Below are 17,373 nucleotides of genomic sequence, written 5' to 3' on the forward strand. Positions count from 1 at the left end.
AGAGTCTCTACTTGGCAGGAAAATGTTCCAAGAGTATCTGTCTGGGAGGATCTGTCTGGGAGAATCTGTCTGGGTTGGACTCCTCGGGTCGCTGATAAAACTCCATCCTGACAGATTCCTCTCCCATGAAAAGACCCTTCTTTCTACTAACTTGTGTGTCCTTTGCTGAGGACAGAGGGAAGTCCTTGATTCAGCAGGTAGCTCTAATATCGAGGTAGATCGCAGGGCAAAGAAACTCCAGCATTTCCCTGTGGTGTTAGATTTCTAACAGCAACAGGGAGGTCAATTTCCTGCGCTTTACAGAACCTGCGTCCATTGTTTTTCTGGGCCAGAGATCGTAAGGTAAAAAGTGAATCCATGAAGAAGCGATGAAGTGAATATCTGTCATGGCCACAAGTCAGATTTTTGTTGTCTGAGGCTTCTCCCCTCCTGCCACTACGTAATGCTCCCTGTTCCCGTCGTTAATCAGTTGATCAATCACATCAAACTGAGTAAAGCTTATCTCGGTGATTCTCAATCAATCCTCTCTATGAAGTTTTTCGCTCTGCATTCCATGGATCGCCATCACTCCATAACATTGTGTGAAAATTGGCATTGTGTAGTTTGCATTATAAAAACAATACATATGCAAATATGCTTTCCTAACCCTCCTCCTCCTTCCCAACAGACCCCACACTGCCAGGAGGGCTCTAGACTTTTACATCGCATTTATGCTTATAACATGTTTTGATTGGCAGGCCAAATCCATGCCAAACTGATCACTTCTACTAATTCCTCAATAAGGGAAGAAACCTCAAGATAGACTCTGAGCACAGTCTGTTTTATTTTGAGAAATGAGAACCATCAATTCTTTGACTCTGCAGCTCTTCATGTCTTTCTGTCAAGACTCTCGGTGACGGTGTACCTATGAGCAGCCACTTTGCAGGATGATGGGGCAGTACCTATAAACATTTAAAATGCTTGAGCCCTAAGACTCAGTAGTTCCTCTTCTAGATCTGTACTTCTCAAACCATCTGTGGCAAAAGATCATACTTTTTAAAATTTCCAACCAGTCACGAACCACCGATGGTGAAAATCATGGCCATGTCGAATTGAAAATTCTCAAATTCTGTATTTATCATCACAAACCAGTAACATCCAGTCACAGATCAGCATCAGTCTGAAGACCACTTAACTAAACTTATTCTATGGAGATATGTATATGTGAATATGAAGACATAAGTATTACAGAATTTTTTTTTTTGTAATACCAAAAGATTACAAGCAACTGAAATGTTCGGCAATAAAGGACTGGGAAAATACCTCATGTCATGTTCATATAAGGCAGTAATATACGGCTATTAAAAAGAAAAATGTACGCTGAGGAAAATTAAAAGAGCAAAACATCGAACACTATTATAAAGTCTGTTCCCTTATAGTAAATGAGCAATTGAAGGTTTAGACGTGCAAACTGAAAACTTCTAGAAGTTATAGCAGAGATTGCGAGCTATCTACCAAATCTCTTTGCCCCTTCTTTCATGGTTATAGACTTTTTTGCTGAGCATATTTCCCATCTCACCTTGTGATTACGTGAGTCTTTATTAATGGTCTTTATTAATGGAAGGTTAGCAGAAGACGTGTGCCACTGCCGAGGCTAGGCCTCAAGACACTGGTCTGAGTACTCTTCCTCGTTTTTTTCCCTTTGCTTCCAGGTGGAACCCAACTGTAATGGTTTCCAGCCTGGACCATGCAGGTGATGCCAGTTCCCCAGAGGACAGCAGAGCGACAAGAGGAAAAAACATGGGATCTTGAATGGCCACGGAGAGCAGAGCTGCACTGCCAACCCGAACTACTCTCATTTGGGCTGGTACAGGTGTCTTAGTCCGTTCAGGCTGCCATCACAAAATACCACAGACTGGGTAGCTTATAAACAACAAACATTTCTTTCTAACAATTCTGGAGGCTGGCAAGTCCAAGATCATGGTGCTGGCAGATTCGACGTCTGGTGACAGCTCGCTTCCTAGATAGCTGTCTTTTTGCTGTGACATCACATGGCAGAAGAGCAAGGGAGCATTCTTGGGCCAGTTTTATAAGGGCACTAATTCCACTCTTGAGGGCTCTGCTCTCATGACCTAATCACTTCCCAAAGGCCCACCCCCTAATACCATCACCTTGGGGGTTAAGTTTCAACATATGAATTTGGGCAGGACACAAAAACTCAGGGAATAGCACATGAAATAGGGAAATAAACTTCTGTATTATCGGGTCTCTTTGGTACAGCAGCTGAGCCTTTACACATAATATGAAAGAATACACAAGAATCTTTAATATTGACTTTCTCTAGGAAGTGAAGTTGTGTTGGGAGAGAGATTTAAATTTCATTTTAGATCATTTCGTAAAACCTGAATTTTTAAAAGTTTTATGCAGGCATTAGCATATACTCATTTAAAAATAACAGGAAATAGAACGATGCTGACTTTCTCTTTAACAAATTATAAATCTGATTTTCCCATACCAGTATCTTAAATGGGAAATGAGTGAATTCTAGAAACAAATGTTATTAACCACTGATTTCGCATTTCGCCATCTTCACTTTATGAAGATATTTGCTAAGGAAAAGGTAAAAATGTCTGTGACTTTCATTAACTTTTAATTCTGTTGACAGAACACCGCCAAAGTGTGTGAGCTTAACAGAGATCCCTAATTCCGAATGCTACCAAAAAATCTACATTTTTTACCTTACCAAAACAACCAGGGAACATAGGAATGAGCTTCTAGCAGACAATAAATTAACATGGCATCAACAGAAATAAGCTGGATCTGCCCCCCAACCATTCTTTTTAGGGTGTCTCTTCCTGGAATGATCCTGCTCTCGGATATGTGTCCTCATGCCTCAACAAACACCAGGACAAATATTTCCCTATAAACATCATGAACATATAAACAAAACAGGGTTCAATGTGACAACGCTAAAATTATCCTTGGCAAACCTGTGCTGATTTCCACATTTTCCATATTAAATAACACTATCACACACCATTTGTTCAGTTCCTAAGAAACATATATTTCAAGATAACTCATCCTGCAAGATTAATGAAACTGTATTTAAGGAAGGATGGTGTATTGGAGATTTTTCTTCTTTTCATTCTGAAGGGACTATTATTCTTGGATAATTTCCAGTTATTCTCAGGTACATTTCTTCAGGTACCTCTTCAGGATTCGTAACTGGACTGGAGAGCGGATGCTATGCACTGATGCAGAGGAATGAAAGGGACAGCAGAGGTGGTGGAGAGTGTCAAAGTTGTTTCATTTGGGAGAAAAGCATAAAGAGTGCCAACAGGTAGGTATTTTGACTTTGTCTTCTGAGTGCGAAGTAAAGAGAGAATTAATTTCTCTGTGAATTATTAGCTGAATGTACAAACTTCATGAAAACGATTTCCCCTTTGATGTCCACCGAAGATTTTTTAAAAGTATTTTCAAAAACCCAGTGTAGATGGCAATTTTTAAATATTATAGATTTATTTCCCTACACTATGTTTATCATATGCTCATCATGCGAAATGAAGCATTTTTAATTATTCAAGATTTGCAGCAATGGCAATTGATAAATGTTCCAAGTCCTTCTAATTTAGCTGCATCCCTTAAAAGATGGCTTTAAAAACACTTAAAGAGCTATCTATTTCAGCCTTTAAATGGCATCCAAACCTTAGAAGTCAAATATCATAGTCCATATTTATAAAATCCTAAAAGAAAGATTAACGCAACCACAACATAATATAATCATGTAGCCATGGATAGATGATAAATATAAACAGCAGATTAACATCAGAACTATTAGCTATAGTTTCAAAAGTTCTTAGATATCAAAAAGAAGATGTAGTAGGCCACCTCCTGAGATTCTCAGTCTCTGATCAAGATGTCAGGCTGACCACAGCCATCGCAACCACCCTTCTTGGTCATAGACTAGCTTCCCTGGATTGAGGTGATCACTCCCACTGAGCTGGTGGGATCCGTGATTTATTTCTAACAAATAGAATATAACCAAAATTATGGGATATCACTTCCCTGATTAGATTACAAGAGATGGTGCCTTCTGTCTTGCCAGCACTCCCTTCTCTCTCTCTTTCTCTCTCTCTCTCTCTCTTCTCTGGCTTTGATGAAGCAAGCTTCCATGTGGGAGAGGGCCACATGGCCAGAAACTGAGAGCAGACTTGGGCCAACAGTCCAGAAGGAACTAAATCCTGAAAACAACCACATGAGCGTGAGCTTAGAAGTGGATCTTAACCTCAGGAGATCCCCGTGGCCTTGGCTGACACCTAGATTGCAGCTTTTGAGAGACCCTGAGCAGAGAACCCAGCTAAGCCATACCTGGACTCCTGACCCACAGAGACTATAACGATTGTGTTGCTTTAAGCCACTAAGTTTTGGGGTGATTTGTTACACAGCAATAGATCACTAAGGCAGAAGGGTCAGTTCTTTGCATTTGTATTATGTTAGTGAACCATGACTTAACGTCAGTTAGTATTGTCTAATGGAATCGACATACAAATTATTATACCGTGAATCATTTTCGGTTAAAACTACATTTTTCAGATTTTGCCAAAACAAGCCTTCTGCCTTGGGATTGTCAGGCCACTGGAGGATGGAGCTTTTACAGAGTCTCTGCCGCAGCCTCAAATACTGAGAATGCTGTAACACTGGCTCCAGCAGAATAAATACAATCACATCCATATTCTCTTCCATTAGTCTCTGCAAGGCCAAGTAGAATGCTGTTTTAAAGCTCCAGCTTCTTGCATATTTTTTGGTTAAGACAAATATCGTTTTTTTGCTTTGGTTGATGCTCTGCATGAGGTTATCGATGATGGCTAATCCCGGGTCCCAATCCCTCTCCTCTAAACAGAGGAGCACGTTTTTCCCTTCACTCTCTTCTAGGTGGAAGCGCAGCTCATTTAGCACCCAGTCCGTAACAGAGGCATCTTTGGTGTCATAAGAAACGTAAGCATCATAGAAAGTTTGGGATGTGGAAAGAGACCTGTAGCCTTTTACTTTCGCTAAACACACTTGATATATAAACCAAACATCCCAGTAAAACCAGTGGTGAGCCAGGGCAGCCAACATAACCATGATGGTGATGAAGGATGTAAAGAAACACAATATGGCTGCGATGGTGTCTGGAACACAGGTGGTTAGCTCTAGAGTCATAATACTCTTCCCTCTTTGATCCCCAGGGCTGGCACAAGTGACATCTGTCAGTCGAGGAATTGTAACCTGTAGATTTTTATGCATCCATTCTCGAAAACCTCCCATGTCACAGGTACAGTCTAAAGGGTTTCCATCTAGTTTCAAAAGGGCTAACTTGGTTCTGTTCTTAGTTTGAAATGTGGATCTGTTGATCATCTTTAGCAGGTTGAAACTTAAATCGAGATGTACCAGACTGCTGGCTTCAGAAAGAAAGTTGGAAGGCAGGTGGAAAATCCTGTTGTGACTCAGTAGCAGCGTCTGAAGAGAAGATGTGAATGTAGATAGGCTATAGGTTAAAAAATATAGACTGTTCCTACTTAAGTCAAGCAACTGGAGCAAAGGAAACTTGTAGAGTAATGTCCAGTTAAAGAAACATAACTCATTATCATTTATATATAGTTCAGTGAGATTTGAGGGCAAGTTAAGGAATACTTTATCTGGGATACGCTTAAGATTGTTAAAAGATAAGTCAAGCCGTCTCAGACTCGTGAGACATAGAAAAATGTGCTTGTACCTGTTATCCTGAGCATTCCACATAAGGTTAAGGCGATTTCCACTAAAAACTAATTCTTCTAGGGACTTGCTACTCAGATTGTACTCTGTTAATGTATAAATGCTGTTGTAGCTCAAGTTTAAAACTTTTAGGTGCATTAAATTTTTAATAAACCCTAGACGGTGCGTTACCCCTGCTATTTGGAAATAGTGTGCGTTGTGGCTGAGATCTAGAACTTCTAACTCAGGCAGTTCATTGAAAGCACTATCATTATCAAAGTCTAGTCTATTGCTTGATAAATCCAAATATTTGACTTGAGGCACAGCTGAAAATTCAGTTCCACTTAATACTTGATTAATGGCATTTGAAGATAGATTTAAGCAGGCAATGCCAGGAAAAGCTTCAAATTGCTTTTGCCCAATAAAGAAAATATTGTTCAAGCTTAAATCTAGGGCTTTGCCATACTGTGTACATTGTGGCTTTATTAAAGGCTCGGTGCTATGATAAAAATTTGAATGTGGGTCAAACTCAGTGTCTGCTGAGCGTGGCTTAAGGATATGACTTTGGATAGTGGAACTATTTCCGTAACTTTGCCTGTTATCATTTACCAAGGGCGATATTCTGTTTTCTGACAAGTAAATGACCGACAGGTTAGAACAATGTTTGAAAAAGGTAAAATCGATTTTGCGAATAAAGTTAATGCCTAAGTTGATAGTCTGTAAATTTGAGAGGTTCATCAGGGGCTGGAAATCATCTTGTCTAAGTTTCTGGAACACATAACCTTTTAAGTGCAATTCCCGGAGACGTGTAAGATGAGAGAAGTTTGAGGAAATATTAATATATGGTGGATATGTTTTCTGTACATAGTTATAAGATAAGTCAAGTATTTCTAAGGACGGCAGTTTTGTTAAAAATCCCCCAGAAGCTATTTCTTGTGCTAAATAGTTGAATTCAAGATGTAGCTCCTTCAGATAAAGCATATTGTTAAACCAGGATGCATGAATATTGTGGAGGGAGGTGCTAGAGAGGTTGAGGTATCGAAGGTTGGTCAGGTGTTGGAAAGCACAATCAGCTATCTGAATTGAAGCATCTTCTGCGCAAGGCGTACAGGGAAATGGTGCGTTGAAACACCTTGGACAGTTCCCGCTTAAATCTAGTACCGTTAAATTTTCCAAATTCTTGAAGTCGTCTTCATTGATGATTGTGATGTTGGTGTTGCTGAGGTAAAGTTCTGTTAGAGATTTCGGCAGGTTGTGTGGCACTTGTAAAAGGTTATTGAAAGATAGTGAAAGCACCTTCAAATTTGTAATCTCTTCAAATGCTCCGCATCCTACACGAAAAGTTGTATTACAAGCATTGCCAAAAAAGCAGTTCCAGCCCAAATTGAGAGTTTCCAAATTCTGAAGTCCTGAAGTGTCATTTTTACTTACAAGAATTATGTTGTTTTGAATTAGACTAAGTTTTTTCAAAGACCCGGGCAGATCGGCAGGTATTTTGTCTAACTGGTTGTCTTCAAGCAGTAATTCCATTAGGTTCTGTAGGCTGAGGAATGCCCCAGCTGTAATATTCATGCCTTTTTTATTTATAGAATGATTTTTCTTGTAGGGATAGAACATGACATTGTGGTTTAGATTGATTTTAGTAAGATTTTGCAGTCCTTGAAATGATTTATTTGTTACGTGCATAATTGAATTTCCAGAAAGGTCTAGTTCTGTCACATTTTTGACTGTTATTTGGGGAACTTCTTTCAGCTGACGATCGTTGCACTCTACAATAATGGAGAAATTTAGTGTTTTCAGATCACAAGGATAGCTTCCAGGATACTCTGCTTCAGTGAAGAACTCACAGGAATGAGAGATTAGCAGGAAAAGGCAGGTCAGAAGTAAAGACTGAAGGGTCATGTTTACCTAAGGAAAATCAAAAGTGGAGGCGCAGTGTTAAAGTAGCGACATTTGCCAGGTATTTCATGATGAAATCTACAGCGCTTCACCGTACTTTATATGAGTTTTGAAGTGTGGGTTTTCTTAACAAGTAAACAAATTGCATTACATTAAGTTCAGAACGATTTTAAGTTTTCACTGTGTTCAGCTTCATGGTGCTAAAAGAAGTTGAAGATGGAGCTATTTAAGATTATAATGATGTAAAAACTTGGGAAGCTTTTGTGGACGCATTAATCAAGATGTCCCCACCACAATGCGGCCAGGGCTGGACCATGACTATGGTCCATGCTAGATCTGTAGCACAGCAAGCTATATATCTATAGTTTCAACCTATTAATATAACTCTTGATGTCCTAAGGAGAGTTCAGATCCAGCTTCTGTTATAGTATCATTCATCATCTGCAAGCCAGTCATCTCTACCTTATCTACACAACCATATCTCTTATTGGTATTTCCCATGATTTTTCTATACTTCTATGGTTGTACATGTCAAGTTCTCTTATCACCTTGCATGACAGGAAAGTGGACACCTTCTATTGATAATAACAATGAAAAAATCAGTTATTGTTCAAACATAAACATTTTCTCACCCACATTAATGTTTGTAGCAACACAGCAAGATACGTGATGTTATTAGCCATATTTTGTAAGTGACGAAAAAACCTGGGAGGCTTAAGCAACCTTCAGAAGGATGGTACATTGCAGAGGTAGGACTTGAGCCGACATGATTCCAATGTATTGTTTTTAACCACTAGCCATCATACTACACAATCTCATTTTGAAATCTTCCTGCCAGCACAATGCCTCAAATGTAGCCATCACTTAAATTTTTTTTTGCAGAATGGCTACTACTCATATGTCTCTTATTGTATAAACATTGGCATTAATAGCTATTCTTTCGTTAACGTTGTAAACTTCCGTGGGGAAGACATGATATTTTATATTTTTGTGAATCCTCTGTAACACTTAGTGTGCCTCACTTTCTGTGCCTCTTTCTTAATAGAGGGCTGATTATATTACTTTTAGTAATTATACAATGCAATAAACAGGTTAATATGATTGGTTTGATCAAGAGTTATGATCAAAAGAACTCTCAAATCTTATCTCACTGGTTATGGAGACCAACCAGTCTTTCCTAAACTATATTTTTCACTAAAGTCCAACTTGTGTCCTTATTATGAGTTAAACCAGGTGTGCTTTCTTCTAAATTATCCTAAAATTTAGATTTAGTGAACTAGCAGTCTCTGTCATACCCTTACTATATTGTAAAGGATTTTTACATAGATACTCATAATGCTGAGGGGCAATAATTATTGCCCATGTATAATAGACAAGAAAAAAAAGTCCACTCTTTATGAGATGAAAATTAAAGTGGACTAGAAATCCTGGGCATTTTCAGTTACTTTTATTTTCAACAACGACACTATCTAGGTACTGCTGCTTAATGTTTAATTTTTACTAAAGAAAACCCTGTTTTACCTGGTGTGGAAGGCAGAATTTTAAGATTGCCCCTGTGACTTTTGCCTCTGACATTACTCCTGTAATTACGTTACATTCCGTGGCAAAAGGGAGATTATCTAGATGGCCTAAGCTAATCATATACACCTGTAAAAGCAGAGTGTCTTCTCTGGCTAGCAGCAGAAGGGAGAGTCAGAGAGATCGAAAGCAGGAGAAAATTGTGATGTACTATTGCTGACTTGAAGATGGAGGGGGCCACTGACAATGAATGCGGGCATCCTTTACAAGCTGGTGGCTCCCTGCTGACAGCTAGCAAGGAAATGCTCCCCTACCCCACCTTACAACCACAAAGAACTAAAACTGACTGAGGACCTGAATGAACTTCGCAATGGATCCTTACTTATCCAGAGTCTTGAAATAAGAGTCTAAGTTGGCCAACACATTGATTTTAGCCTTAAAATCAATGTGTTAGACCTAGAGCAGAAAACCTAGGGAAGCCTACCCAAACTGCACCCTACAGAAATTTAAGCTAATAAATGGGTATTATTCGAAGCCTCTAAATTTGGCAGTTATTTGTTATATACGAATAGAAAACTAACATGTTTAGATGATATGTATGAAAAGGTGATTCATGACTTGAAAGCATGCAGCTCTTGCAGAGGCCACCATAGATCTTTAGGCTCAACATCTCCACTGGGAGACACAGGTACACCTAGAGGATAATGAAGCTTGGGGATGAGAGCAACTTTGGGAGGTGACCCAATGTTATATTTGCTCAGTACCTAAGCAAGTGTGAGCCTATGTGATGTCCAAGTGTGGAAATTGCTAGATCTGGAAGTCACTTCCCTACTCTTCTTTGTGGTTTTCAAACTGGTGGGTGACCTGGGGAGTCTGTTTGATTACATGTACAGCTTATTAGTTAGCTCACAGTCTAGTGGGTTAAAGAGACATGAGTTGAACACAGCATTACAAGATTTCAACTGTGACACAAAGAAGTATGTGATACCATAAAAGTATAAAAAAAGGAGGCTGAGAAAGATTTCCCTGAGGAAAAGAAACTTGAGCTGGGATTCTGAGATTGAATTAACATGTATAAGGCACAAATAGGTCAAAAGAATATTCCAGCACATACAAAGGCCCTGAGTGTATTCCTTTGGGTTTCCCACGCTGCGCCTTTACAGGAGCCTGGACAGGAATCAAAACAGCATGTTTGGACCTAAGACAAAGCATATCAGGTTTCAAAGTCCTCAAAGCTGATCAAAACCTGCAGAGGACTGCTTGTAACAGTCGGACCCAGAATAAGAGGTATAGCCAAGAGGATTGGAATGGCACATAATAGATAAGAAATAGAGATGTTGCTGAGGTCCTCAGTATCTCCATGTCACTACATTCAATGGTCATTTTTCAATCCTCATCTTCATGAACACGTGAATATATGGAACCAAAAGACATCAAGGGACGTAAGAAAAGACAAGAGTAGATTTTGACCTTTAACTGAAGGACAACGCAAGACTTTGAAGGTTTTAAGCGGAGTGGTACCATGCTTATTGATTCGACAGTGGTCGCTGGCAAGAGGACACATAACTTCAGGAGCGAGATGATAGTGGCTTGAACTAAGTTGGTGGCAATGGAGATAGAAATGGATTCAGGAGATACTTAGGAGGTAAAACTGAGAGACGTAGCTATAGATATGTAATGGGGGGGATTGTGAGGGAGAGGGAAGAATTCAAGGTTACTTTCGGGTTCCCGATCTGTGCAACTGGATGGAAAAGTATTCCCTTCACTGAGAAAGAAGGTCGTTTGGGGCAGGGGGTGGAGCAAGTGAATATTAATTAAATTTGACATGTTGAATTTGAGTTGAGTTTGTGATCTTCCAGTGGAGATGTCCAGTAGGCAGTTACATATATCTGTCTTAGGCTCAGAGGAGAGTTCTGCTTGAAGGATGAATTTGGGAGCCATGGCAACTACGGCCACGGGGGTTAATCAGATTATCCAGGGCAGTGTAAGCCAGAAAGGATCTTCTACACTTCAATATCAACAACAATTTTTCTCATCCCTTTTTTCTAGTAATTTTATGATTTAATTTTCTTACATTGAAATATCTTAACCCACTAGAATTGCTTTGGCATAAAATATAAGGTGTAGAACCACATTATTTTTTTCAAAAGGGAAAAAATAAGGTGCCCCAACATCATTTATTGAATCATCTTTTGCTTACCAATTTGATATGCTCCTTTCATCATAAACTAACTTTCCTGTGTATATCTGTTTCTAGACTCTCTATTATGTTTTATCTACCTATTCATTACTCATGTGCTAGTACCACATATTTTAATAATTACAGTTTTTAAGTATGCGAGTATCTGGTAGGGTAAGTCTTGCTCATGATTCTTCTCTTGTTAATGGATCACATCTATCGTACCTTCTAATGGGCCTTTCCTGGTGTACACAAACTATTGGTTTCTATAGTTAATCTTATGCCAAATAACTATAATAAATTCTATGATTATTTGGAATAGTTGTTTCTCCACGTGATTTTCTTGGGTAAACAATTAAACCATCTACAAATGATGATGATCTTCCTATCACCCCTTATGCAGTCTAAGTCATTTTTATTGTCTAATTGCATTGCCTAGTTACTCCAGAACAATGAAAAAAAAAATAATAGAGCAGAGATTAAAGCACACACAAATAAAAATTCTGCCTCATGAAAAAACTTGGTACCCAAAAGTGAAACAATAAAGTAGGAAGACATGTTTGCAGTTCATATCACAGCTAAAGGAATGATATATTTGATAGGTAAAGACTTTTTATGCATAAGTGAGAAGACAAATAACCCAATAGAAAACTGCACAAAAATATATTAACAGACAGTTCACAGAAAAAAGGAAAACAAATAGCCCTTAAACATAGGAAAAAATACTCAACTTCGCTCAAAATATTACACCGAGATAGCATTTTTCACAGATTCTACTGTGTGGGTGAGAATGTGGAGAAGCATATTCTCAGATTTTGCCAGGAGGAGACTCAATTAGTGCTGCCTCTAAGATAGAGAGCAATTTGTGATATCTATCAACATTGGAAACATACATAGGCTCAGCAATTTTAATTCTAGAAATAGATACTAATGATAGACCCTCATGTATGCAAATGACTATATACAAGGATTGTCAATGCAGGGCTGCTAGTAATAGCAAAAGATTGGAAAGAATCTAAATGCCTATGGGTAGTGGTCTCGTTTTAAAAAATTATGTATATTCATATAATGCATTACTATGCAGCAATAAAATGAGAAGGCAGCTCTATTCATTTATTCATTCGTTCAAAAAATATTTATTAAGCATCTACTTTATTTCAGGGACTATTTTCAGGCTGAGAATACAGCAATGAACAAAACAGATTAAAATAACTGCCCGTATGGAGCTTACATTACTACACTATCTTAGATGGTGGAAAATACTATGTAGAAAAATAAAGCTGAGAAAAGGGATGATTATGCAGATTGTCCGATGCTTTTGTCATGATTAGATTGGGGCGATGAGTTTTGGAGAGGAAGACCACAGAGGCAAAGTGTCATTCTAGTCACAACACACCAAGGGCACATACTAGCAATGAGACTTTCAGTGTTGACGTGAACCTTGATCACCTGGCTGAGGTAGTGCTTGTCAGATTCCTATTATAATTTTTAATTATAGATAAATAAAAAATAAAAATAATTTTTTAAAGGCCCACGGCAGGGTGAGGCCAGCTTGCAGACCCTTTGCATGGCAGACAGAGCACTGTTGGTAGGTGAGGCATTTCAGGTGGTCACTTGGGCAGGTCCAGCCTCAGCTTGAGGCATCAACATCCAACTTCGAATGTAATTCTCTCTCATACAATCCCGAGCAATTGAAGTCAGGCTGTAAGGGGGTGCTAGAGACCAGGAGAGGAGCCTTTTGCAATTTGCTGTATTTCCAGGATGAAAATGGCCTCTCGGAGAGTCTACAGCACCTTCAAGTAAATATTGGGCCATGGAAGTGATCAGAGGGGACTTGTGAGTGAAGAGCTTGACGTTCTTAACTCTACCTTCCCAAAAGAGTCCTGAGGTAAGAACTTGAGTTGACCAGTTCCAAATAACCTGAATTTGAAGAGAAGTGCCTGGGTGGGAAGAATGGGAAGTGTGAACAGGCAGCTAGCAGAGAAGTTAAGGTGAGAACCCTGACTATTCAAGCCTCTCCATCCACCTCAGGACCTCATAGAGGCAGAATGGACTGTGAAAGCCCCTCATTCACAGAGTGAACCCTAGCTCATGTCATCCAGCTGGATCTGAGGACAGAGCGAAGCCCAAGGCCCCAGCAAGAGCTGTACCTCGCCAGCCAAGTTCTTTCTCCTGGTCACTCCCATGCCTGTGGCTATCAAAAGTTGTGGCTCTAAAAAGGACATCAGAGGGGATCAGCCCCCACACCAACTGAGAAGGTTACCAGGGAAAATTTACCCTTACGATATAAACAATGAATAAACACTATCCAGCATGGCAGGAGAGAAATGGCAACTCTGCAAATAAAATAGAGAAATGGCATTGAGGCAAAAATATAGAGAGAGAACTGGAAATCTCATAAATAGAGGAAAAAAGAGCAATTATGCAAATAAGAAAGAAAGCGGAACTATGCAAATAAGAGAGCGAGAGAGACATACAGAGAGAGAGAGAGAGAGAGGACACTTCGTTGTTTGAGTCTGACAGTTGAAGTTTCCCATTAAAATGACAGTAAAGGACTAACAAGATTAGACAGGGTGTAAGAGAAGACCACAGCAGATTAAGACCACGTAGGAAGTTGAAGAAGATGGAGAGCAGGTGATTGAGCAGTAGGTGCCAGAGAAGAACAGAAACTGAAGAGTCAACCAGAGTAAAGTCCATTCACATCACAGAAGCCTGGAAAGACTCCGCAACTGGAGGCAACAGGCATGGCAGGTGGCACGCCAGATAGGGCTGCACAGTGGATTGGTTAAGAGTACACATGTGAAGTTAGACCCCTCCTGGTCCCCTCTCTGAGACTTACTATCTTTTAAGGTCAAATCCAGAGCCTCGGGTTCAGGACTTGAGGTACAAGTGAAGGCCCAGGTGAACTGCCAAAGGGAAAAAACGAGAGTTAAGGACAGTCTGTATCTGGAGCGTGGAACCCCCTCCACTTCTGTCCCCTGGGCTCTAGAAACTGACAGCCATCGGGTTATGAACATCCTACTCCAGCAGCCCAGTCAGGACACTGGAGGATCTTGCTGGAAAAGCAGATGGGCACAATTGCAGGGTCATGGCTGCAAAATTTAAGGGGACCCCCAAAAACTTAGTCATCAAGATGAATACTATTTTAAAAACTGAAAAATCCCTGATGGACAAAATATCAAACAAGGCCACTTTAAACAAGGACAGATTCTGACCCTGTACTTGCAATGCCCTGCTCTGCCTGCCTTCACCCTCAGCCAGGCTCTGTTCCAAAAAAACTTAATTTATTTATTAAAACAGGCAAACGGCTTGCTGTCCAAAGCTTGCCAGTTTGGTTTTTAAAAATACAACATGAAAATATTATTGATCTTGATTATTGATCTTGATTATTTTTGGTACCCTTCCTCCCTTAAATTTGGTACCCAAATTTAAAAAGCAAATGCCTCACTCTCCTCACCCTAGTCAAAAGCTGAGTGCACCCATTCGTCCTGAGCTGAGGCTCAACCGTAGACTGGGGAACCCTGTTCTTTCATTTGGAGATTCTATGGTCAACACCAGTCACCTGGGAATTCACCCAATACGAAAGGGAGGTCGACCGAGAAAAAGAAAACCAAATCAGAGACCCAACAATTGGTGGAATCAAGCCTCTGGCAACCCAGGACACTGGTTTATGGTTTCTTTTCTTAATGTAGGTCCTGTCCTGAACCCGAGGCTCTGGATTTGACCTTAAAAGATAGTAAGTCTCAGAGAGGGGACCAGGAGGGGTCTAACTTCACATGTGTACTCTTAACCAATCCACTGTGCAGCTCTATCTGGCATGCCACCTGCCATGCCTGTTGCCTCCAGTTGCGGAGTCTTTCCAGGCTTCTTGCACAGGTTCTCAATTCCTTCTCGCAATTCAGAAATTCTAAAAGATCTGAACATTGGGAGATTTCTTTCTTTTTTTTGGTAATGTTTTTGGCAGCAAAATCTGATCTGAACTAACCTACAGCTACCATCATCTTTATTTATCCACTTAGTGCGAACATTCTACTATCATGGCAGAAATAGCCATGCGTGTGACCTGGACCCGTTGGGAATGTTTTGTCGTATGTCATATAGATAACATATTATCTTACTAAAACAGGAATTCTGAACTTTGACACCATTCTGGCCCACAGATTTTGGATCAGAAATCGTGCATCAGTACTTAAATCTCCTTCACTGGGGACACATTAGCAATTCCTGAATTTTTCTTGGCATGTGTTATATTGCAAAATAGAATATGGCTGTCGACGGGGCCAAATTATGACTCTCATGGGCCCGAGGCATTTTGCCCTTCATGGGCCATTTCCTCCATTTTTAAAAAAAGTAAAAATTATATTTTATGACCACATTGGTATAAATTGCTGTTGTGCATTGGTATTGCATTGGAACATCCAGAAAAAAATTTGCTGATTTTAAAAGAAGTTAAATCTTTGCTTAAAGCATCATGGGCCCTAGGCTCTGTGCCTTCTGTGCCTAAGGAGAAATTGGCTCTGGTTGTCAGTGAGGGTATAATGGGGCTCAGATCAGGTCCCCGGAGACAAGTTTAGTAGGAGACACTTCCTGGAAAGTAAATTATTAGATTAGGAGCTGGTGAAGTGAAAGGACTAGGATTAAGTAGAAGTGGCAGAATAAAGGATCAAAAAATGTGAAGTGTTGCAGGTTGAATTATATGTTCCCACAAAGATATGTCGAAGCAGCTTTAACCTCTGTACCTGTGAATGTGAGCTCATTAGGAAATAGGGTCTTTACAATGAGTTCATACTAGATTAGGGCAGGCCCTACTCCAATGACTGATACCCTTAGAAGAAGAGGGACATTTGGACACAGACACACGCAGGAAAGACGACCATGTGAAGATGGAGGTAGAGATTGGGGTTATAAGCCAAGGAATGCCAAGGACTGTCCACTACCACCGGAAGCTGGGAGAAAGGCACAATACAGATTTTCCCTCTGGAACCACAAGAAGGAACCAACTCTGTTGACAATGCCTTGATTTCGGACTTCTGGTTTCCAGAATCGTGAGAGGATAAATTTGTTGTTTTGAGCCACCAGGTTTGAGATACTCTGTTACAGCAGCCACAGGAAAGAGAGTAAGAGCAGAGGGCAGGTAATTAAGAGCCGTTCAGTGGAACTCACTGCGTAGAACACGCTGATGTGGATGATGAGGTCTGCACGGTCTGGATCTTTCACTGGGTGTTGCGCTGGAACACCCAGAAAAAATCAAGACCTATTTCTGTAAAGAAAGCATATGAATCACACCTCAAAAGGAATCTGCTTCACTTCCCCCTGCCTGCCAAATACAGCTGTTGCTAGCAACTGAAGAAGCAATTTCACAACTGTTTCCCTATTTTCCATGCCGAATCAGTTCTTTGGTTGGGTCATGATGCACAATAATCCAATTCTCTCCTTTGGGTTCTGAAGGAGCCAAATGTTACAATGAAAATGACCTGTCTCAGTCCTCACCCAAAACTTCCTTCTCAACTTGGACCCCAATGGACACCAAAACCACAATTTTTAAAGGCCAGTGCAGTTTAAAGAACGGTTCAGAAAAGTCTGTCTTAGCTGAAGAAGCCTGGAAGTCAGAATGAGCCAAGGGGCCACCCCCATAACCTAGCCCCTGGGGCAAGAGCAGCAGGCGGGGCAGAGACTGGGTGCAAAAAGACTGATCTCACTAGGCGACACTAAAATCCTGCAGGTTTTCCCACACAATCTAAGGTGAAGGTGGTCTGCGAGCTGCCCAAGGCTGCCTTCCTGGAATAAAATGGCTTTTTACCTTTTCACACCCCTTTTCAGGCTGCAAGCAGAGATTTTGCAATGATGCTTCCTTTCTTCTCTCTTCAAAGGCTTCCTTTGCCAACATGTGATTTGCTACAGCCCATCTCCTTAGCTGCACCCCTTTCTCGGGATGGGTCCTGCTGGTGTCCCCTAATACTAAAATGTCAAGAGAACCTATTGATCGTAAGATGTGATTAATCCCCCTAACTGAGTTACTTAATTGTTTGGGTATTTTGTGGCATTCGACCGGAACTGAATTTTTG

General features: G+C 40.3%; 1 protein-coding gene across 20 annotated transcripts in view; it reads right to left on the minus strand.

The window, feature by feature from the left end:
- TLR8 (toll like receptor 8) overlaps positions 1-17,373 on the minus strand; it is a 101,325-nt gene that overhangs the window by 36,101 nt on the left and 47,851 nt on the right. For 6 of the 20 annotated variants that reach the window (XM_039873906.1, XM_039873886.1, XM_039873937.1 and 3 more), the window contains 3 exons: positions 17,109-17,266; positions 14,148-14,214; positions 1,168-7,620 (listed from right to left, as the gene is read on the minus strand). In XM_039873906.1, coding sequence (XP_039729840.1) covers positions 4,498-7,614 — 3,117 coding nt within the window. In that variant the 5' untranslated portion in view covers positions 7,615-7,620; positions 14,148-14,214; positions 17,109-17,266 and the 3' untranslated portion in view covers positions 1,168-4,497. Of the gene's footprint in view, positions 1-1,166; positions 7,621-14,147; positions 14,215-17,108; positions 17,267-17,373 lie in introns of those variants that run through there. The other 14 variants (XM_039873881.1, XM_039873941.1, XM_039873940.1 and 11 more) reach the window with 6 other exon arrangements.

Source organism: Pteropus medius, unplaced genomic scaffold, assembly GCF_902729225.1.
Source record: "Pteropus medius unplaced genomic scaffold, Ma_sr-lr_union100, whole genome shotgun sequence".
Lineage (NCBI taxonomy): Eukaryota > Metazoa > Chordata > Mammalia > Chiroptera > Pteropodidae > Pteropus > Pteropus medius.